The sequence below is a fragment of the Arvicanthis niloticus genome, chromosome 3 (assembly GCF_011762505.2).
Source record: "Arvicanthis niloticus isolate mArvNil1 chromosome 3, mArvNil1.pat.X, whole genome shotgun sequence".
Lineage (NCBI taxonomy): Eukaryota > Metazoa > Chordata > Mammalia > Rodentia > Muridae > Arvicanthis > Arvicanthis niloticus.
In genome coordinates, this window is record NC_047660.1 from 94,732,733 (window position 1) to 94,756,527 (window position 23,795).

Below are 23,795 nucleotides of genomic sequence, written 5' to 3' on the forward strand. Positions count from 1 at the left end.
TACTTATAACAACATATATTAACCTAGAGGACATTAAAAATAGACAGAAGACAAATGTGTACAAACTGACTCACAGGTTGTAAGTGATTTGAATAGGTTTGGCCCCCATAGACTCAAGTGTTTGAACACTTGGCCCATAGAGAGTGGCACTATTAGTAGGTATGGCCTTGTTGTGGGTGTGGCCTGCTTGGAGGAAGTGTGTCACTGTATGGGCAGGCTTCAAGGTCTCCTATGTTCAAGCTCTGCCCAGTGTAAGACAATCTTCTCTGTGCTGCCCTTGAATCAAAATGTAGAACTCTCAGGACAATCTTCAGCACTAGGTTGGCCTGTATGGCATGTTTCCCGCAATGTCATTAATAGAGTAAAGTTCTAAAACTGTTAGCCAGCCCCAATTAAATGTTGTGTTTTATAAGAATTGCCTTTGTTATCGTGTTTCTTCACTGCAAAGGAAACCCTAACTAAGACACATGTGGAATCTAAAAGGTTCAACTCACAGAAACAAAGAGTAGACCAGCAGTTCCCCAGGTCTGGGAAATGAAGATCTGCTGGTAAGGCATTAAAAACTCAGTTATAGAGTGACACAATTCTGACCATCTAGTATTTATCATGGTGATCACAGTCAATAATTCATTGTATATTTGAATTTTCTTAAGAGAGTAGATCTTAACTGTTTTTTTTTCTACAAGAAAGCTAGCACTCGCCTGTGGTGATGTGATAGATATATTAACTTGATTATGGTAATTGCTTTACAATGTATACATCACATGTCATGTCATCATACTATGTAACACACACACACACACACACACACACACAATCATTCCTGAACAAAATTGGAAAAGATGAAGTACTTGTATGTAGTAAAGATGGTCATCCATGAAAATTTGAAACTTTAGACTAATAAAATCTTTAAACTGAAGAGTTTAAATAAAAGAGCTGCATAGCATTTGAATGATATTTCAATAAAGTTGCATTAAAAAGGGAAGACTCCATTTAGTGGTTGACACAAAGGTGCAGCTAAAAACAATGACAACAGTTATTTTTAGTCCAGTTGAGGTCAAACATAAATGTGACTCTTATTATTCAGGTGCACTGAGCCTTCCTGCTCCCTTGTTCTGAGAATCAAGAAGTTAAAACCTGTGGCAGGGTCTAGAGAACAGGGAGCCATCAGGGAGTCCTTCAGAAATGAGTGAGGACGGGGTGAAAACAGAGGCAGCATTTTCAGAATTACCATAAACATCAATCTGAGAGAACAGAATGAGTTGGTTTGCTGGTGAGCACATCCATTAAACAAATGGCGCCTAAATGCTACTCTTAAGTCAAGAGAGGGCAAGGTGACATTTAAAAGGCTTCCGGAAGCCCAGTCCAGATGCTGGGGGGTTTCCTAGCTCTGCAACGAAGGGCTTTGTGCTTAAGGAAACTAACCCATCAAAGTGTGTGACAGAAATTCAGGTGACTGAAGGCAGAATGCAGGGCTGGGTGCTAATGACAGCCAGGGACAACCAAGGATGGTAAAGAAATGGGGTCAATGAGGTCTGTTTTCTTGCTGATTTCCATGTGAACATTCAGCTCCATGGACAATCAACACCATACAATAGTGGATAAAAATGGGGTAGATTTACTATGAAGCTCTAGGTAGAGAATTAGCACTTACCATGAAAAGCCATGCCTTAAGATTAAGGCAAAAAAAAAAAAAAAAAAAAAAAAAAAAACAAAACCTCAAAGAAAAGGGAAGCCCTAGGGAGGCACGTGCTTTGCTGCATGCTGGAACTACATCAGAATCTTCCACCTGAAACTTCTGGGATAGGTTGGGTAAACATAATAATTTCACAAAATCATGGTATTTTCTCTTTAATTAAGAGAAGATGTGGAGAATGGTGGCCTCTAATCTCACTTGGGAGGCAGAGGCAGTAGGATTTCTGTGACTTTGAGGCCAGCCTCTTCTACAGAGTGAGTTCCAGGATAGTCACAGCTACACAGAGAAATACTGGCTAGGTAAACACACACACACACACACACACACACACACACACCCCAAATAAATCACAAACACAATAACAACCAAAATGACACAAAACAACAACAATACAAAAACAAACAAACAAAACTGAGAAGAACAGACTGAGGACAGTATTTTGGAACCTTGTAAAAAATCCCAGATAGCTACATATAAGAATTTTTGACCAGGTAAAAATAGGAATTACACGTAGTCTGGCAAGAAAAGCTAATATAATCTGGTGTGCTACCTAAATTTTAACTTTCAACTTACTATAACCTATAATTACCAGCAAAGAGAGCCCAAATTAAGGAATTGTCTAGATCAGGTCAGCCTGTGGATATGTCTATGAGGCATTATCTTTATTATTAATTGATAAGGCAAGGACTGCCCACTGTGGGCAGCATCATTCACTTTTAAGGGGAATTCTGAACTATAGAATAGGGGGAAAAATTAGGTGAGAGCAAGCAGATAAGCAAGGATGTGTCATTTTTCTTTTGTTGTTGACTGTGTGTGTGACTAGCTGCTTGAGTTCCTGCCCAGACTTTCCCAAAATGATGGAATAAGTGTCAGAGCATTTTATCACAGTAACAGAAGTAAAACTAGGACCCTTGATAATTTAGAAAGCCAGTGATAAAATTCAAGAATTCCAATTTTGTATAATTCGGAATAGGGGCATTATTAGAAACAATATTTTTGAATACCTGATCACATAATTTCTATGTCTGGGTTAAACTAACCAATGCCTGACATATCTTTTATATGTGTGTTCTATGCAGTTTCAACTTTAATTAAATATGAATATCAACAGGTTTAAATTTATAAAAACTTTTTTTGTAATTCTAGGTTCAGCTGTATCTATGAGTTTTTAAATTTTTCTTTTTCAAATTATCTGGTAGATATTACAAAGGCACAGTTTGAGTCCCTTTTCACTTAATTAATATGGAAAGCACATTAGAGGATAGAAAATGCAATAGGCTAACTCCCTTTACTAATAGAAATACTATAAGGACAAATTCTCACCACTTAAGAGATTATCTAGCAACTCAAAAGATTTATAAGATTAAAGACAATTATTTTAAATACTTGGATATTATATAATAATCAAACACTAGAAATGAAACACATTGTTTTTTTTTCTCTACCTGTCTTTATGTCTTTCTGCCACCCCTTTACCCCCATTACACACACACACACACACACACACACACACTCACACACACATCACATGCACATAAACCTGAAAGGCACAAATAATCATTTATCCCAGTGGCAAGTTTTCTGTAAGCTACTGTGTAACTCTAGAAGTGGACCTTTCGTTAAAAGGTAAGAGATCTAGGCATCAGCTGTGTTTAATTAATTGCTGGATCTCTGAAGAACAGTGCCATTCAAAGTCTTTGAGGGATTTCCTTTGCAGAAGTCTCCCTTCCTCACTGGGTATCCTGACAGTGCATGTGTGACATTTACTCTGAGAATAAATTAGCACAATGCTTTTGAATTCAGAGAGATGGAGCTTAGAAGGAGATGCTGAAACCAAAGGCCATGAATGGCATTCCTTGATTTTAGGTGCATATGAACATATATAAACCTTTTGAACAAAGCTGGTCTTAGTAATTTGTATTAGTTGCTTTTCTATTGATACAACACCAGATTAAGTCAAATTAAAGAAAGGGTTTATGGTTCCACTGGAATTGAGGGCATGATAAGGAGGCAGGTAGCTGGCACAGGCCTAAAGCAGCAGTGGAGAGCTCCCAACTTGTATGTCAAGCATGAAGCTGAGGGTCTGATCTTGAAATGGCAAGAGTCTTTAAACTCAAAGCATGCCTCCAGTGACAAACCTTCTCTAATAAGACCACACACAATTCCTAAGGCTCCCTAAACAGCACCAACAACTGGGGAGCAAACATTCAATTGTTTAAAATGAAGATATTTCCCTTTAAAACCAGCACAGTAATGGGCTTCCAGCTCATTCTTTTCTCTACTGTGTTGGGGCTTCTGCAAGTAGGACTTAAACAATTCTGAAAGAAAGTGCAAAATTTAACCTACCTTTGTTAAGTATGTTTTAAAAACACATAACTAGTTTGGTAAAGGATTTTCAAAGAAGTCAGTAACTAAAAATGCATCAAGAATCACAGCATGTAGGACCAGGTCAAAACTGAAATCACTGACGTTTATTTGACGGATGTGGTCAAATTGTCTTTGCTGGGTGTCTTCCTAGAAATTCAGGTACTGAGTTATGTCTCACTTGCCTTCATGATTTCCCTGATATTTTCATATCCAATTGATTATTCTCTTAGTGTTTCCATCAAAAAAATACAATTCCAAAAATATTCTAATCAGTCTTAGCATGATCTTCACTATCTTCACTCCTTAGGAAACAAACTATAGTTGTCATGTTGACAACTGTAAATAGCAATCAGGATGATATTTAACTTTAAGTTTGTGCCAACTAATTTAGTGGAAATGGCTGTGTTTTGAAATAGTAGGGCGCTCACACTCCATCTGGTGTGTTTTCCTTTTATCTTCCACTCTCAGTGAATTTTAAAAGTCAACTGCAATGTAAATATCCTTTCTGCTATGCTAATGTGGCCTCCTCGTGGAAATCAAAGAGAAGAAGTCCTTGGGGCAAGTGGTTCTTTTCCGATTGAACTATTTAGTGTCATAGCATCACAAGGAACCAGAGCTGAAAGCAGGCTTTGAGGTGACCACGATAAATCCATCCCAGCTGGAACATAAGAAAACTGAGCTGGAGACAAAATGAATGACCCATAATCTCATCAGACACAAAGCCAGGATTTTTAGTCTCTGTGGGAGGACTTTCAGATACCCCATTACCAAGCAGCCATTTCCTTCACTAGACTCTAGAAACCTTTATCACAGTGCACTATATTGGGTATCTTAGTGGTTTCTACTTTTCAATATAGCATAGTCATTATCACTCATTCCTTCCTTGTGCACATCAGGCTAAGAGTTCAGAGTAGTAACAGCTGTGCCATGTCCTTGCTACCTCTCTTGTGTCTAAAGGTAACCCATGGCCTACTGAAGAGTCCTACTCTATAGCACTAACTCAGCATCGAATGTAAGTGGAACTGGTCCAAGATGCTAGGTGAGGTCCTACAGTTTGATGGCTACTCATTGATTTTATTTGCTGCTACAGCAAATTTGAAGAAACAAGGTGACTTATCAAATTTTATCTGATTGTTGGAGGTAAGAAGTTTATGTGCTAATATTCAAGGTGCTGACCTGTCTACATATTCTTTAGATTTTTTAGTGGTAAATCTATTTTTGACTTTGCTTGTTTGGCTTTCCTTCTCATTTTGTTAGTGTTTCTATTTCTCATCATTATCATAAGTATCACCATCAGCATCATTATTATTGGACTTTTCTACTTTCTAAAGAATTTCTTTGCTTGGTGCACGCTTCTCATATTCAAAGTCAATAGTCACTTTGGGGTAATATAGAGACTATGACATAGATAAGATCATTTTTGAACTTAGAGTGTGACAGAGAAATTTCTATTACTGTTTTGGCAAGGTGTAGACACAGTTCCAAATATGAAAGCACATGTGGATGGTTTGTCACTGAGAGCATTGGCGGGTTCTTGGAGTGGGATGGGGCATTTACCAAATTACTTTTGAGGTAGATGCCAGATATGCACTTGGGGTACAGAGCTTCCCACTGGAGTTGGTTTGGGAGTTATTAGTCCCACTGATATCTAAATTAAGATTTGATATTCCAGCTTTAAAATTCCATTCCCTTCTAGAACACCTTGTTAGCTTGAAAAATAAATTATCATCTTTTGACATTTAAGAATGTGAAATGTTTTGTGCACAACTGAGGTACAAAAAAGACATTTTGGCATAAAGGAAGGCAATGCTGAGAATTCTGGGGCCTTGCTGCTGACTAAGGAAGGGGAAACTGAGGCTGCACATCCAAGGACTGGGGAAATAAGATTTAGAATAACTACCATCCTGGGGGAATCTGTCCTATGAGATATTTGAGGGGTTTTTGTCTTTGCATGTCAGAAGTAGTGAGGAGGAGGTAAGGAAGATGTTTCTGGTGTTTGTAAGCTAAGCAGCAAGGAGAAGCCAGGCTAGAAACAGGAAGCCCAAACGTGAAGCTCATGTTTTCTTATTCTCTGTTATCCTAAAAAGACATTATGAAGTGTACCGGAGGAGAAGAAACACAGGTAAATGCCCTCTTGGATGTATTAACTTATCAGATTGCTAATATGAAATAATATTAGCTCTTTCTTCTCCATTTGAGAGCATAACCTTGTGAGGACAATCCTGTCTCTCTGCTTTCTCAAGGCTAAGTCAGCCTTATCCCAGATTGGGAGCTACAGAACCTACCAAATTTCTGAAACTTCTAGTTTTGAGATGAGACCCAAATAAAAAACAAAACATTCCAGGAAAACTATTCACATGATAGACACACCTAGTATGTGGCTATGCTATGTGGCATGAATTAAGCAACAAGTTTGTTTGCTTTTATCTGCTTGTGAAAAAAAAATCAACAGAACCTTAGTCTTAACACAAAGGGTTGGCTAAGATCTCCAGAGAAAAAAAGCAGAAAGTTCTCAGTGTACAAGCATACAATGCCCTTCTAATAATGATGAGACTGGTCTAAGAAGAAACACCATTTTTTTTTTTTTCCAAAAGAAAAGTATATGCACTAGAACAAGGCTGCGTTTCAGTGCAAAGGGAATATTCTATGAGTTTCTTAGTTACTACTAATGTAAGACGGATTTTCAACGGGTACTGGAGCAGCTGGCCTAGAAGATATTTATGGCCCATTGAGAGTTGTAAGCAAGGGCTGTTTCTTTTTGAGAAAAAATAAGGCAGTGATTTCCTTTTAAATATTTTAGTGTGTTATCATGACATGAATATACTATAAGGCATGCAAAACTATTTAAGAGTTTGGTGCACAAAATCAGCTTCAAAAGAATGACCCTGGGAACTGTAGAAGCTGGACTAGTGTGTGCTGATGATTTCCTTGTGTTTATGTAAAAAGGAGTTATAATGAAGTTCCTTAGCTGGCAAACTCATGGGCTATATTCTACAAGCAGAAACAACAACAACAACAACAAAAACCTCAAACTGTTAACTTTGTAAAATGCCATTTTCTTCAATGTGTTTACAGACTTAATTAGCAGAGGTATATGCAAGACTTGTAGGGTATACAAGAAGATATCTAAGGATGTTTGTTTGTTTGTGTGTGTGTGTGTGTTTGTGTCCAGAAATCATAGCCAAGAAAAACACTTAGGCTGCTATCTTTGACTTTCCAGAAAAATAAAGACCAAAGCAAAGGATGGAACAAAGAGAGAAGGTTGTACTCAACACATTTTGGTGTAAACAAGCTTTGCCATTAAGGATCTAAGGAAGATGCTTCTTCCTATGAGGTTCAGCATTTCCCCTGATGTTTGTAAAGGCAGGGTTATGTATGTGAAGCCCCTGACATAGACCCCAGCTCACTGTGGCTCATCCACTGATAATTCTACTCTCTAATTATTCTTCATCAGTTCTCTTGGGGACAAAATCTACGATCGAGCTAGATTTGTTTATGACTGGTAACTTAATCCAGAAGCTTAATGCCACTGGCTTCTTGTCCTTTCTCCTTGTCAAGTAAATCTCATAAAATATGCTGATGTTTACATAGTAAATTCAATATTAAAAGATATGGAATGAATCCCTATGGTAATCCAATGTATACAGTTTAGCACACTTGATCTTACATGATGCTACCACAGAAGAACATTGCATCTCCTTTCAAAAGTGAATGTGAAATTTCAGCCAAGGAGGCCTCTTCTTTCAAAGGCAATAGCCAGCATAAACAATGACTCAGCAGTGTCCCTCCTTCCCCAAAGTCCTTGGATCATCTCATGAGCATCCCTGGAAGTACTGATAACAAACAGACAGAAAATAAATGTACCTTCCATGTAGCAATTTGACTAGCCATTTCATTTTTAAAATTCCAACAAGATCTTTGCTAGGAGACAATAGCCCCTATCTCAATCAGTAGATGACCTTTATACTTTGACATCATGAAAAACATACCACTGTCTTCCAGATTTAGGAAGACAGGATAAAAATAAAACAAATTTAAGTTAATCTTCCTCCTCCTCCAACTCTTCCTCCTCTTCCTCCTCCTGCTCCTCCCCGGATTTAAAAACTCTAGAATTGTCCTATTTAATTTGGTACTCACCCACTACCTGCAGTGTTATGAGGTCCAGAGTTGGACCCACCACAGGGCACAGCCGCTGAGGAGGCAGGACCCAGGAAGTCAACTGCTGCACTTATCCCATGCTGTTGCTGGGAGGGTGGAAACCCCTGGAATACTGCTCCGGGTATAGGGAAGCACAGTCTGGGGCACAGGACATCCAGAGCTGACTCGGGGGTCCCCAGGCCTATGACGAAACCGGGCCATCTGGTTCTCAGGCTCTCGGACAGCCAGGGCTCTGCTGGATGCCCTGAAAGAGCTGAAAATGGAGTAGGGCGGGTGGACTGGATCTGACCTGGGGCCAGGGCAGAGAAGGTGGGAGCTCTGGCTGCTTCCATGGGGAGAGTCCTTGGCTTGTTGAGTGGCAGTCTTGAGCTGGGGCTTGGTGGCAGCCGTGGATGGATGCATAGAGAGGGCTTCTATGGGAGATCATAGATGGCTCTATAGGTGAAGGCCTTCTCCATGGCTCCCCATGGAGGATCCAGATGAAAAGGGTTAGTCCATGATGTTAAGACATTTGTTGTCATGGTGGAAAGTGGATGAGTAAAGCTATACCTCATTTCTCAGAGTGGGCCCGAGATTAAATACCTTTTTTCAGGGGGGAATGCCTGGGAAGGAAAGCTGGTTGGCTAAGCCCTTCAGGCCTTTAGGTACCTCATTAAAATGCAGATCTGTCTTGAGCCTACACGACCATAGGTCACATCCTCTACATGTGGAGGGGCTTGGGGGCATTGCCCTTACATGACAGATAGCCACAAATCTATGGAGGGCTGCAGTTAGTGACAGGGGCCTGGTGCCCAGGAACACGCGAAACGCCTATCATACCTACAGGGTCTCCGAGGTTTCAAGCCTTGGCTCAACCAGAACCAAGCTACCTTTCACAGTCCTACAACCACCTGTGCGTGAAGTGAGATGCATTGGAAATGTGTAATACATACTGGGTTTCAAAGACCTATGCCACAAGAGACTATAAATACTGTATTAGTAATATTTTATGGTGTCCATAGTCTGAAATGATAGTCTTTTGGTTGTTTTTAGTTAAAAACATGATTATTAAATTTAAGTTCACATGCTCCTTTTTTAGTCCTTCTTAATCTAAAATATCTATAGATATACTTAGATGTCTCCTCTTGAGCACTGATTAGGGACTAGAGACATCCATGGTGGATACCACCTTGTGGTAACAAAGCAAAACTTTGACAGCACTGTGATGCCCCTGTGCTGGCGTGTCACACATGAATTCCAACAATATATCCCGTTTCAATAATAGAGGAAGTGGGACTTATTATAAAGCTTATTTGAAGTATATGAATATCCCATCCAAAGATTGTCAACTGATAGCCAAAAAGCAAAATCATTTATAAATTCTTTAAAATATAATTAAATTTGTTTTCTCCCCTCCCCATAATTCTTGCTCATTTTTATGTTTTATTTCAAGAGAGTAGGTCAAATATTTGGGATCTTTTCTCTTTGAGGCCATAATAATCTCCACCAATAAAAATATAGTAATGATTAATTAATGTCTCTCTTTCCTCTGCATTATTTACCTGTTTGGGCTCATAAATTATTACTGTAGTAACTTTTTCTCTCCCCTGAGGCCTACATTCTCAATCATCTAAATATTATGGATGCAGAAGAACTTTTGCTTGGTAATTTGTCTTATTGCATCATAGATATTCAAACTGTCAAAATATTTAATCTTAAGTGATAATTCATCAGTAGTTATGTAAAGAACATTGAATATAAGCCAAATGAGGTTTTTTTTTTTTTTTTTTTTAATTTTTTTAAATTTCCTAAGTACGCACTTAGCCATTCTTTAGGTACCACACCTCATGGGTGCTTGACTATAGCCATCACAGTGAGACTAAGGATTGTCCTGTGAGAAGCATGATAGAAGACAGAGGAATACCAGCAACAAGAATGTCTCAGAGCAGGCATTTTACATCTTCACTACCAGGGACCTTCTAGCTGTCTTGTAGGGTACATCAAGAGTCTGATTTTACTATGAAGATCACAGGGGACTCTGCACAACAAAGTTTTATTCAGGAAATGATGAGGGAGCTTTAAAGAAGTGCTTTTGCCATAAGTGTCATACTTCAAGTGCCATGTGATTCACAATACTCTTGTTAATGCATGACTAACAAGCAACTGAAGATATTCAAGTGACTTGGCAGAGAGATTTTGAGAAAAATAAAATGACCTTATGTGACATCTCTTAAAGTCAATTCTAATGAGGAAAACAAAGACTACATAAAAGTTTGTGTCTTTTGCTACAGGACTCAGATGGAGAGCCTCACCAGTTGTGTACTCTGTTTTCTTTTGTTGATCTGACTCTTTGTTGTAGTGAATTCATGATTGTGTTTGCCAGTCCTTGTGGTGGTTTGGATATGCTTGATTCAGGGAATGGCACTATTAGGAGGTATGGCCTTGTTGTAGGAAGTGGGTGACTGTGGGGGTGGGCTATGAGAGACGTTCCTGCTTGATGCCTGGAAGCCAGCACTCTCCTGTTTGGCTTCAGAACAAGATGTAGAACTTTCAGCTCCTCTATCACCATGCCTGCCTAGATGCTGCCATGTTCCCACCTTGATGATAATGGACTGAACCTCTGAACCTGTAAGCCAGCCCCAGTCAGATGTTGTCCCTTAGAAGAGATACCTTTGTCATGGTGTCTTTTCACAGCAGTGAAAACCCTAAGACAGTTCCCAACCCATCACTGTTGTCATCCTTATCATCATCATCATCATCATCATCATCATCATCCTATTTTCCCTTTCTACTATGCTTAGTAAGCACTAGTAAACATGAAACCAACCTGATATTCTTTAATATTCATTTTTATGAAGAACATGGAGCAGAAATAATTTTTAACCTGATAAATCACTTTTTTTTCTAATTTTACCTTCTTCTGCAAAGGATTATAAAGATTTAGTAGGATAATAATGTGACATGGAAACAATAGTTCAGGCCTCTTAAATTAGGTAGTCAAAGAACATTCAAAGAAGTGTATAGAAAGCATATACAGGCATATCATTTAATTAAGAATGACTATGCTCTTATTCTATCCAGATTCTTTTGCTTAAATGACCCAAAGAGTGCAACAACAACAACAACAACAAAACACATAGAGTTGCCATTTTAATCTGATCAGGAAGTATTAAAGTTTGCATTCTAAGGTTCTCATGAACCCAGAAGCTTAGTAATCACTAGGAAGATATCAGTGAAGCCAGAGGGAGGGCAGCTAATTAACTGTCTCACTGAAATAGTCCTTCCTTTTTGCAAAATCAACTAGGGATCCACGGGCTTTGAGTACATCATCAAATGATGTGTGAAAGAGATCCAAGTTCAACAATAAATATCAGCAATATAATGTGTTTCTTAAGCCCTCAGGGCCAAATGACCTGAATTTGTGTAAATTGATTTTGTTCATGCATTGTGTTAAGCCAAGCAATTATTTTCCAAGACATGCTTGAACCCATGGTTGCTCTGTCTATAAAGTTCATGGTTGTATTTTTCCAATTGCTGATTGCAATTCCCCTTTGCTTTAATATTAAGCACTCCTTAATAACAAAACAAAACAAAACAAAACAAAACAAAAAAACCCCAAGGAATGGATTTTATGCATAGCACAAGGTCATAACCATTCAATGTCACTCATAAACATCTGATGAATTGACCAATTAAGTTATGAGTTTTGCTTATTTGAAACACAGTTAGGACAAGTCTTAACTGAGCTAATTCAATGATATACCATGGCATTAAGCAATGGGCACTCCTTCTGCGCATTAGTGATGCATGCTCTTTGATCCAAGGAACCATTTGTGTCATTATCATAATCTTCATCAACTTGTCAAGATAATAGAGGTCCTAGAGAGTTCAGAGAAGGCCTTATATAATTTATGCAAGTTCTTCTGTATGGTAAGCAGTGAAAGTGGGGGGAGGCCTATATGCTTTAGAAAGGGTGGAGTTTCCACTCAGTTTCCACTCATTTCATGCTCTGAAATGTGGTAAGTGGAAGGGTAAGTAAAATACATAAGGGCAATTCCAAGGCATGCAGCTTGAGGGAGAACAAGTGAAGATATACCCCAAGATGATAATAAAGTTAGAATGAGGGGCAGAGTGGCTCCCTAGCTTGCTTTCAGCAAACCCCACATCTATATCTGATCCAGGCAGACAGATCTAGGTTTCAAAGGGGAGAGTTATCATCCTCAATGCAAGTCTACCAGACTTGCTTAGCAACCAGAAAAGGCTTATAATTGCTTCTCTAAACCTTTCTGGTGGACTGCACTTTTCAGCCCTTCTGCAGGACACTGATTTCTGACCAAAGGATTCTGTTCCATCAATGCCCCATTAAATTAACCTTAGATAGCTGATAGTACCATGTTCTGCTCACATTCAATGAAGCCAGGAGTTAATGATTCAAGCCCCAATTATGTTTCAGCTTGTAGGGAGTTTTGAGTTCTTGAAGTGTGACTCTTGACTTATCATATGTGCAACTAGTTAACAGATATTCACTGTGGAACCACCCTATACCAGACTAGGTCCCTGCTCCCAAGGCTTTACAATGCACTTGGGGTATGCCAGTGTTGAATATAAACTAATAATTATCTTGAGTGAGTTGTTAAGGATGTAACAGGCATCCTAATACGGACGAGCTACTTGAGCAAGGACAGAAGGCTGGTTATTTTAGCTATATATAAAAAGAGAAGTAAGAAGGGCTCTTTTAGGAAGTGAGCTTGACCTAAGATTTGAATTTGAATCAGATATTGCAGGCAGCAAACAATTTTTACTCTGACGTAGGGGAACCAATGCTAGTTTGGCAAAAGCAAGCTACATGTGAAGGAAATTTATTGCTGGCATAGAAGTGGCCTTCCACCTGAAGCTGAAGAACTTCAGAACACTGAAGCTGAAGAACTCTTTTTGGGCCACTATACTGTAAATAAGCAAACCAATAGGAAAGTGAAACAGATATTACAGATGGTTGGCACGAAGTGCTGAGACAGACAGATATTCCTGAGAGCAGTAACATTTGAATGATAGAAAAAAGAGATGGATTGGGACAGAAGTTCAAACTTAAACGGCTTTGGAACCAGCACTGTTCATGTTGACCTCTCTTATTCTGAATTTGTAGGAAAGACTTTAATGCTCAGTGTGAGGAAACCCTGAAAAGACATGTAGACACAGCCGCTGTGAGAGATGTCAGTGTATGTAACAACAGAATTGTGTGAGCTCTACTAACCTACAGCATGAGTGACATGCTTAGCAGCCTTCCATCTCATTAAAAAGTGCTTTTCAGACAAAAATGAAGCACATCATTAAAAAGTACTTTGCAGGGAATGACAAAACACACATGAGGAAGCAACAAGCTCACAGATTACCAATATGCGATGCTGAGCTAGAAAAGGCAGGATGAAGCTGGGAATGGGAAAAATTGATGTTGACACCTGTCTCCTAGCAGCCTGATTATACTATATCTTTTACTTAGAGATTATACAAAACATATTACTTCCAGATAGAACATGTTTAGTGCACCTTAACCCTTTCCCCAGAATTTTAGATATTTAGAAACAGTGACTGTGTCTTCCTTTACACATCTTCCTCTCAATCTTCAACCTGTTTCTACACCTTGCCATCTTGCACCCCTTCTGTGAATCTTCTCTAGTCATCACTCTCTGTCTTAAAATTGTGCTCACAAAGCATATTACTTTATGATCCATGTTAACCTAGGACTTTTTTAGGTCACCCTTTTTAAGACTGCAGTAGGAGGAGTGCAAATGCATCCACTTCCCTTGGTCTTTTATTGTTTCTATTTCTCACCCATCTGCCTTCAAGGCAGCCTGTTTGTTGTGTCATGGGGAGCTGTATAATCCACAGTGAGTGATTTCATCAGTATAAAGAATGCCATCCCTCACCACCCTATCATTTCTGATTAAGATCACTCAGTCTAATGTACATTACATCGTGTACCAATAATGCCTGCCCAATGCTTCATGCTCCCCATGCCTCTTGCTAAACATTACTTTATTATGTACTTAAAGGAGAGAAGCTTCTCAAACAAAGAGGAAGATTAAACTGAGTCTGAGTGGCTAAAGGCAGAGAGAAAATTGGAAACACAGTGTTTTATTCCCTCTGGAAACCGATACTAAATGAGGACAACCAACAACCTGGCTTGAAAGCGGGGTTCCCATTACTTACCCTTTGTATATGTTCAAAGGCAAAATTAACAACAACAAGTACATACCAACCCCCAAATCTGCTTTTAGGAGCTGTATGTCACACAATACATGTATCCAGCTTTTGAAGGGGTACACACTATCCATTTTAAAGATAAGAACATTAAGACACGGAAGCCAAGTGACATTATTGACTGTCACCTCCTCAGTAGGTTACATTAAACTTGATTCTGTTACTCAATCCATTTCTAGTCTTGTACAACTGTCTCTATAGGGTATATTATAAGCTACTTTTGAGTAAAAAAAATTATTTTTATGAAAATTACTTTTTCATACAGTGGAGATACTTGGAACATAGCAATGCATATTGTTTTATTTGTGAGTCTAGAGATGCCACGAGAGCATGCAGGAAGGGCAAAAGAGTATTAGAGGAGAGAAAGACCATGTGCTGTGCAATGTCAGCCATTGTGTCTTGTATAGAGCTGAAATGTATCCACACAGCTTCTGTCAATAGCACATTTGGAGCATAAACAAGATTCAAGGTGACTGATCAGCCTAAGAAAGCAGTGTTTTCAAGCCCTTTAAATACTACTCCAGCAGCATTCACTTGTATATAAATCATGCAGTAATTTATTCATTAAAATAACTTGTACTTGGCAACATTTTATTAACCTTGGTTTACGTTAATAAGCTTTGTATTTGTGTTTTTAATATAGGTCTGTATACAATGATCCTGTAACTCCAATTTTCTTCCCACATAGACTAAGTCATTACCAATCTCCAACCTGTATCCTACATCTGCTAAAACTGAGCTCACATTAGTGTGTTTAGAGGTTTTCGGAAACCGGGGTTGTAGACGCACCTACTCCTACACTAGATCTGCATCAGAATCATCTAGGAGGTTTTTGATACATGTAATAATTGTTTTTTTTGTGCCTTTATCATCTTTCCAAGCATAATATATCAAAGATATCCCTAAGAAATAAGGGTTTAAGCCATTAGGTCACAAAGCATTACTCAAAACTAGTGGCTAGAGGGTGTCTACTCCATACAATTCCACTGCAAGTGTTGGAAAGGACAGCAAAAGATCCACCAAGTCCCAGGAGAGTCATGGAAGAATTTCTTTATTAAATACCAACCTCCTGTCTTTTATTTTTAGTGTCTAGATAGCCATTTTAATGCCCAATTTATTAGGAAAAACCATTATCAATGGAGACAGAGATGTATAGTCCATATGGCCCCTGGGGATGAGGTAAAGATCTCCATATAGTTGGCAGAAATACATGATACATAACCAAAATTAGAGACAAAAATGGAAATTGTTTCTAAAAGGTTGGAAGTAGAGTATCAAATACACGATTAAAATCTGCTTGTCCTATTTGACACCCAAGGCAGACATTGTTAATTGATCCACACATCTTTTCTTTTTACAACCAAAGTGCTTTTAAAACAAGCACTGGCACCATCTGACCCAGCTCTCATAAGTGTAGAATATATTTAGTGTTCTTTGGCTATAACTAGTATGAAAACAGACATCACTTTATATTTTCTTCTAACTTATTGTACAATAGGCTGTGTTCCACACAGCACAAGCAGACACTAGACCATCCTCCTGTGGACAAGACCCTAGAGAAGATTCCACAGCCCTTGGTGGTTCATGTATTATTGGTTTGATATTGGTATTTTTGTACAGAAAGATCCAAAAATCATACAACCTCTAAAATATTCAGGAGCCTCAAGTCACACATATATCATTTAAATCAATGCAGTATCTGTTCATGGTAACTCAAAATTCCACTTTAAATATATGCTCTTTGGAGAGACAAGTTGAGTCTACAGGTGTGCTAAGTGCAAAGGCAGCATGTTTTTGCAAGTGTATAGTGTATATGTGTGTAAATGTTAGTATACTTGCATATGTATGTACATATGCTGGAAGCTGGCACTGTGTATCTTTCTCCATAACTTTTCCATCTTTTTTTCTTCAGATGGGGTCTCCTTGGCCTTGGAGCTCACTGATTTAGTTACAGTAGCTGGTTAATAAGCTCCAGAGATCTGCCCATCTCTTTCATAGCCATTTTGTTAATAGTGTTTGGGTTACATACATGCATGTACTGCCACTCTCATCTTTTTATAGGGGAGCCAAACTCAGGTTCCCGTGCTTATAGGAGTAATTTATCCACTGAGTCATTTCCCCAGCACTCAATGTCTCAAAAAATTATATGTCACTCTGCTTGATTTCTACTGTTAACCCTTTATATTGTCTATGAAAATTCAGGATTATGTCTTTACACATATTAAGTGCCCTGGTAAACATGACAGAGCAGAAAACACAAGGCCACTTGGCTTGATATTGGGTTTCATTAGTAAAATATATCATTATAATTCATTTATTTTAGATTCCCCTGATGGTCACTCTTGGCTTGTTAGCTTCTACTGCCACTTTCCAAGCTCTACTGGGTAGAATACCATTTAAGATCCCGTCTGGGGTGACATATGGTTAATTGGGTTGATTTCATTGCACTGACAGGCCTTGTGATCAAATAATAAAGTCACAAAGGACAGACTCACCTCATCATAGATGTTGTCATTCCTGCGGAAGTCCCCTGCCTTCCTGGGAAGAATGTGGACATGTACATGCTGAAATATAAAAGAAAGGAAGAAATGTGTTTAATTCCCCTTCTATCTTTTGACTTGACAGTGATGCTTTCCTGGAGGCCAATTACTATCCACTGCTTCTTGCTGGATTATTTTTTCAGATGAAGATGTTCACCTTCAGAAACTACATCTGAAATCTATTGAGAATAAAGAAGCACAAAACAAGAGGGAACAACTTGGTGGCACACAGAAGTTTGAGGGAAATGCCAGAGTCCATTATAGGCACGGTGGAATTATTCATCACTGTCAGTCTGGGTTGTAGTTAGCCTGTGCTTTGAAATGACAGTATGTCTTAAGAGATGGCTGCTGTGACTCTGGAACTGACAAGAGAGAAGACCTGGCCAGCAAAGGAGTGCACAAGTCACCAGTGAGTTAGTGAAAGAAAGAAGAGGAATGGGTCCAATCAAGAACAGGGACATTGAATAAAAATTACATAACTGTAATGCACAGGCTCTCACTTATTTTTATTGACTATGACAACCAATGATTGTATTAGTACTGGATAGTTTTTCATTGAGTACTCCCACAATTCCTTTCTGAAATGTTCTCCATTTTACAGGAGAAACCAATGCCAGAGAGGACAAGGCCTCAGCTCTACAAAAAGTGGTGTAATCATCACAGAAAATGATATCACTCTCTCTTATTCTCTTGTTCTTTACCAACATACACAGTAATTCAATAATTCTGTGAACACAATCTTTTGAAAAAATTAAAAATTAAATTGTGTGTGTGTTTGTATGTGTGTGTGTGTGTAGATCAGAGGGGCTAAGGACAACTGGCAGCATGTGCTCCTCCCACATTTCACATTCTTGGGATGAAACTTAGGTTGTAAGTCTTGGCAACAAGCACCTTCACATGCTAAGCCATCTTACTGACCTGCACTTAATCTTTTAAATCCCTCATTTCCCTAGTCTAGGCTCCCTAACGTACCAAGTATTAGACACTGCTGTCCTATTAGGCAGAGACCATTAATCAGGACTCACAGCATATGTAATTTAACATGTATTCTTCAAGGCTAAGCTGCTATCTTAGTTTTACTTTACCAGTGGCATCTATTGTATCTCTCTAAGCCTAAACCCTATTCATGCCCTTGAGCTACATTCCTGCACCTATTATCAATTAGAGAGAATGGAAAATGGAAAAACTTATGAAAAACAAGTAGAGAATCAAAGCACATTGCCAATCATGCTCACCCAACATTGATTACTGTGTCTGGGCTGTAACCACGGACTTCCAGAGAAGAGAACAGGAAGTGTCTCTGTGGCTTTATATATAGGGAAGGGAGAATAATAAGGTATTATAAAAGAGGCAGCAGGCAAAGCTATACATGGTGGGTGAAATAAAGAGGAACTTAGTGTTAGACTCTCAGTACATAGTCCCCCAACTGTGACATCTTTCTGCCTAAAAGTTCTGCAGTCAATGAGGAAGCTCAGTCCAAAACCCCCCAGCAACTGAGAAACAGGCATACTTAGTTCTCCAACTATGTGAGCTAAGAGAGATGGAGCCAGACACAAACAAACATTGAGAGGTAAATTACAAACTACCCAGGAATAAAATTTTAAAATAAAAGGCATGCAACATAAGCTCAAGAAAAAAAAAATCACTGTGTTCAGTGGCTGAAGGATTGAGACATCAGATCAGAGAAGGCAGAGCAGAAACAGCTGAGGACCCGGTGAGATCCCATGAAATCTTCAGTTGCAAATCTTGCTGTAACTTTTTCTTCCTTTCCCCCTTTTCTTCCTTATCAAGACCCCCTTTTCCCCTTTCTTCCTTGATGTCATCCACCTGTTCTCTACCATCTTATTTACATATTAGTCATCACAAACTCCAGATCAGTGCTCTGTACTGTATTCAAACTGCAAGAGGATAGGAATGTAAAAGTAACCACTTTTACCTCGAGTACTGTATGCCCAATACAGGTGGACTTCCCGTGTACTAGGTGTGTTACCATGCAATTTTCTATAAAGAGGACTGCAGTATTCCCTTCCTACAGGCTTAGAGTATCAAGTCATCTAAGCACATCTTTGTCATAAGCTTGTCATGCTACTTAGCATGGTGTTCTGAATATACGTAGAAGCAGTAGGAGTATCTTTACAGTTCCAAAGCATGCAACCTGAAGACCAGAGGTCACATCCAATGACTGGTTCTTATATTAACAAGAATGATACTTCACAAGATTCTTAACTGGCACACAGTTGAAGTATCTTTTTCTGCCAGATTTTGTTTTTGTTGCTTTGATTAGTGTTTCTCAAACTGCAGTAAAGAGCTGGGTATTGCTAAAATTAGGAGTCTCCTAATTTATTTTCTAATAGATTCCCAAGGGATGCTGGTCTAGGGTCATACTTTGAGAGATGTTGGTCAAGACCACCCCTCCTGTTCTTAGGCCTACCCCTATGAAATACACTCATGTTGAACACAGAAGTGAACACTTTGTTTGATCTGCCCTACTGTGTTATGTAGATACCTATATTTGGAGATTGCCCAGGCTTCTTGCACTACTTTCTGTCTGTACTTAAGGCCATACCAGTGACTCCAGATCTGGACTTGACTCTGATTCCTGTCCTACACCTTGCTCCCCTGGGTTCACTCATCAGAGCTATTTCTATATGCAGCTACCATTCAGCTCAGGAAATGCCACTCTGGATCATTGGCAACCATCTGAAACGTGCTATGACACCAAAGACAGTAAACAGCTCACTGTCTAGGTGATTTTTCCCTTAGGGCATGATCTCAGCTCTTCCTGGTACATGATACAGTGACATAAACTTTTAAGTGACAGCCTAATCTCAGGATTCTGACAACCCACTCAGCCTTCCAGGACAGAGAAATCATGACAGAGCCAGCTCAGCTCTTGTAAGGAAGAGAAGGAAGGCCCAACCTACCAACATGATATGTATATAAACCAAGAGATGGTAAGTTCCAGAAGCCCAGAGAATAGATAATTTCAAGAAAGAAGGAATCATCAATAGTGTTTACCATTGTTGAATGCTTAGTTTCAGTGTTTCAGGTTTCAGTGAAACTGGAAAGACAACTATGCAAAGCTCATGATTAGATACTCAGTGGCATTAGTCATTAGTGAAATGCCAATCAAAACCACAAAGAGATACCACTTCACATCTACCAGGATGCCTCTAATCAAAAGGACAGACAAGGGCAAGTGTGGGGGAGACTGTGAAGCCATGGAAGCCTTGAACACTTTTGCACAGAGTGCAAAATGATGCAGCTGTATGTTTGAAAAACAGCTTGGCAATTCCTCAAAATGTTAAACATCCAGCCACCAAATGACCCAAAATTATATTTCCAGTATATACACATGAGAACTGAAACCATGTGGGCACAAAACCTTGCAATGCATATTTATAGCAATATTATTCGCAATCATCAAAAAGTGGAAACAATTCTAAATGACTATCAACTGATGAATGTCATAATAACAAGACAACAGAAGATGATTGGGCATAAAAAGGAATGGAGTTGCTAAGGGAAGGCATTATGCTAAGTGAAAGGACTCAGATCTGAATGGCCATTTATTACACGATCCCATTTGTGAAATGTCCAGACTAGGCAAATTCACAGAGAAAGATCAGTGTTTCCTGGAGCAAAGTGAAGAGTGGCTGCCAAGAGAAACAGGGTTTATTTGGTGGTGATTGATGTTTTCTTTTCTAGTGTCATATAGTAGTGACGGTCTCACAACTTTTTGAATGCATTAAAAACCACTGCAGTTTCTTACTTTAAGAGTGTGAAGTGTATGAACTTTATCTCATTAGAGGTGTTGATAGGGATGGCAGGAGTGGAGAGACAACTGCAATAGCATCACCTTTTCTGCTACGCTTCTTCTTTCTGCTGTACTGTTCCTTCCATTGTTTTTTGCACAAACACATTCATCACCTGAGGATGGTCAGTGCAATCAAAATAATGTGCCTTTTTCCTGTTTAAGTATATCATAATTCAATTGCAGGGAACACAACAATAGCAGAAAAAGAGGCATGAAAGAGATACAAGGCCTACCATTCTTTTTTTAAAAATTGGATATTTTATTTACATTTCAGATGTTATCCCCTTTGCCCATCCCCCCTCCACCAGAAGCCCCCATCCTATCCCCCCCTCCTTCTGCTTCTATGAGGATGTGCCACCACACACACTGGGGCATCCAGCCTTCATGGGACCAAGGATCTCCCCTCCCACCTATTGCCCAACAAGGCCAGTCTCCCCTACATATACAGCTGGAGCCATGGGTCCCTCCCTATGTGCTCCCAGGCTGGTGGTTTAGACCCTGGGAGCTCTGGTTGGTTGGTATTGTTGCTCTCCCCATGGAGCCACAAACCCTCAGCTCCTTCAGTCTTCTCTCTAACTCTTCTATTGGGAACCCCATGCATCCACCTCTGTATATGTCAGGCTTTAATTGGCTACCTGCATTCCCAGTTGTGAGAGCTTGTGTGAACCCCTCTCCTCAACACCAGTCTATGAATGGCCATAGAAGAAAAACTCAGGTTTAAAGAATAATAAAAATAATGCTGTAGGGGACAGATGATTATTTGGCTTGGCTCAGTGTCATCACAAAGAGACCTTCATAGCAAAAGTCACTAAATATCAAAATCCTCACCTTATGACCCAAAGGATGTAATTGAGAAGATGAAAAATCAGGCCATAGATGGGAAAAAGTTCTTTCATATCATAGATCTAAAAAGGGAGTTGTAGTTGAAATACATGAAGAACTCTTATAAGTCAAAAGTAACATGATGATAGTTTTAGCTTAAATAGACAGAAAATGTAAATATTTTCCCAAAAGAGAAACATAAATGATGAGGGAAAGATGCTAAACACTTCAATCCCAAACCACAATGAGAGACTACTTCCCTTCTCTAGGGACAGGCAACTTTAATAAGAGAGGCAATTGCAAACACTGGCAGGGAAGATGAGAAATGAGAACTTTGTATAGGTTGTGGGGAATGTAAACTGTAACCCTGCTCTAGAAAACATCATGCCTTTCCTCAAAAGGCTAACCATAGAGCCACCAAATGACTCACGACAGTAATCTACTAACTTGGTGTTCCAGTTTGCATATGCCCCCAAAGCTCTTGTGTTAAAGACTTAGCTAATAGGGATTTTTCAGTCATTGAATTATAAGGGCTACGACTTCATCATTGGATTAATTCACCTGGGGGTGATGTTTTGATGATATTGTTAGGAAGTGGTGAATCATTACAATGTAGGGCATCCTTGGAGAAAATATGTCACTGGGAGTCTGCCTTGTCTTGTCCCATGTGCATGTCTTGCCCCATGAAAGTCTTTGCTGCTAATTCTTGGCTTCTAGGAAGTGAAAAGTTCTGGAGCTCCATATTCTCCTCCTCTTCCTCTTCCTCCTCCTCCTCCTCCTCCTCCTCCTCCTCCTCCTCCTCCTCCTCCTCCTCCTCCTCCTCCTTTTCTTCTTCCTCCTCTTCCTTCTTTTTTTGTTTTTCTTTTTTGTTTTTTTTGGTTTTATGTTTTTGTTTTATTTTTTAAAATATGGATATATTATTTATTTATATTTCAAATGTTATCTCCTTTCCCAGTTTCCTCTCTGCAAACCCCCATCTCATCACCCTTACCCTGCTTCTATAAAGGTGCTCACCCACCTACCCACTCCCGCCTCACCACCCTAACATTCTTCTACACTGGGGCATCAAGCCTTCACAGGAACAAGGGTCTCTCTCTCATTGATGCCAGATAAGTTCCCTTCAGCTCCTTCAGTTCTTCCCTTCTTCACCTAACTTCTTCATTGGGGTCCCAGTGCTTAGTCAGATGGTTGTGAGCATCTGCATCTGCTTTGGTCAGGATCTGGCAGAGCTTCTCAGGAGACAGCTATATCAGGCTCCTGTCAGCAAGCACTTCTTAGCGTTGACAATAGTGTCTGGGTTTGGTGTCTGCATGTGGGATGGATTACCCAGGTGGGACAGTCTCTGAATGGCCTTTTCTTCAGTCTCTGCTCCCCTCTCTGTCCCTATATTTCCTTTAGACAGAAGCAATTATGGGTTAAAATTTGGAGATGGGTGGGTGGCCACATCCCTCAACTTCTAGATATAGTTTCGACAGGTTTTGCCTCCTCTTTGTGGGTATTTCAGCTAATGCCATCCCTATGGGGTCCTAAAAGGCTCTTATTACCTGGCATCTGGGATATACCCCATTGCTATGCACCTCTGTTCAATTTTTACTCTGTATATCTTCTCCATCTTCTCCCATATCTGATTCTGCCCGCCTTGCAATCCCACCAGCAATGGAGGAGTGTTCCTCTTTCTCACATCCTCACCAGCATCTGCTGTCACCTAAGTTTTTGATCTTAGCCTTTCTGTTTGGTGTGAGGTGGAATCTCAGGGGCATTTTGATTTGCATTTCCCTATGACTAAGGATGTTGAACATTTCTTCAGGTGCTTCTGTAGTTTCCTATCTTTTTTCATAACTTTTGCTTGAAAGTCGATTTTATTTAATATTAGAATGTTTACCCCAGCTTGGACCTATTTGCATGGAAAATTGTTTTTCAGCCTTTTACTCTAAGCTAGTGTCTGTCTTTGACTCTAAGGTGTGTTTCCTGTATGCAACAAAATGCTGGGTCCTGTTTATGTTTCCAGTCTGTTAGTCTCTGTCTTTTATTGGGAAATTGAGTCCATTGATATTAAGAGATATTAAGAAATAATCACTGTTGCTTCCTGTTATTTTTGTTGTTGGAGGTGAAATTATGTTTGTGTGGCTATCTTCTTTTGGGTTTGTTGAAAGAAGAT

General features: G+C 39.4%; 1 protein-coding gene across 6 annotated transcripts in view; it reads right to left on the reverse strand.

Annotated features, from left to right (window-relative positions):
* Fhit (fragile histidine triad diadenosine triphosphatase) overlaps positions 1 to 23,795 on the reverse strand; it is a 1,459,653-nt gene that overhangs the window by 176,489 nt on the left and 1,259,369 nt on the right. For all 6 annotated transcript variants that reach the window (XM_076931538.1, XM_034498048.2, XM_076931540.1 and 3 more), the window contains one exon: positions 16,954 to 17,022. In XM_076931538.1, the coding sequence (XP_076787653.1) occupies positions 16,954 to 17,022 (69 nt within the window). The remainder of the gene's footprint in view (positions 1 to 16,953; positions 17,023 to 23,795) is intronic.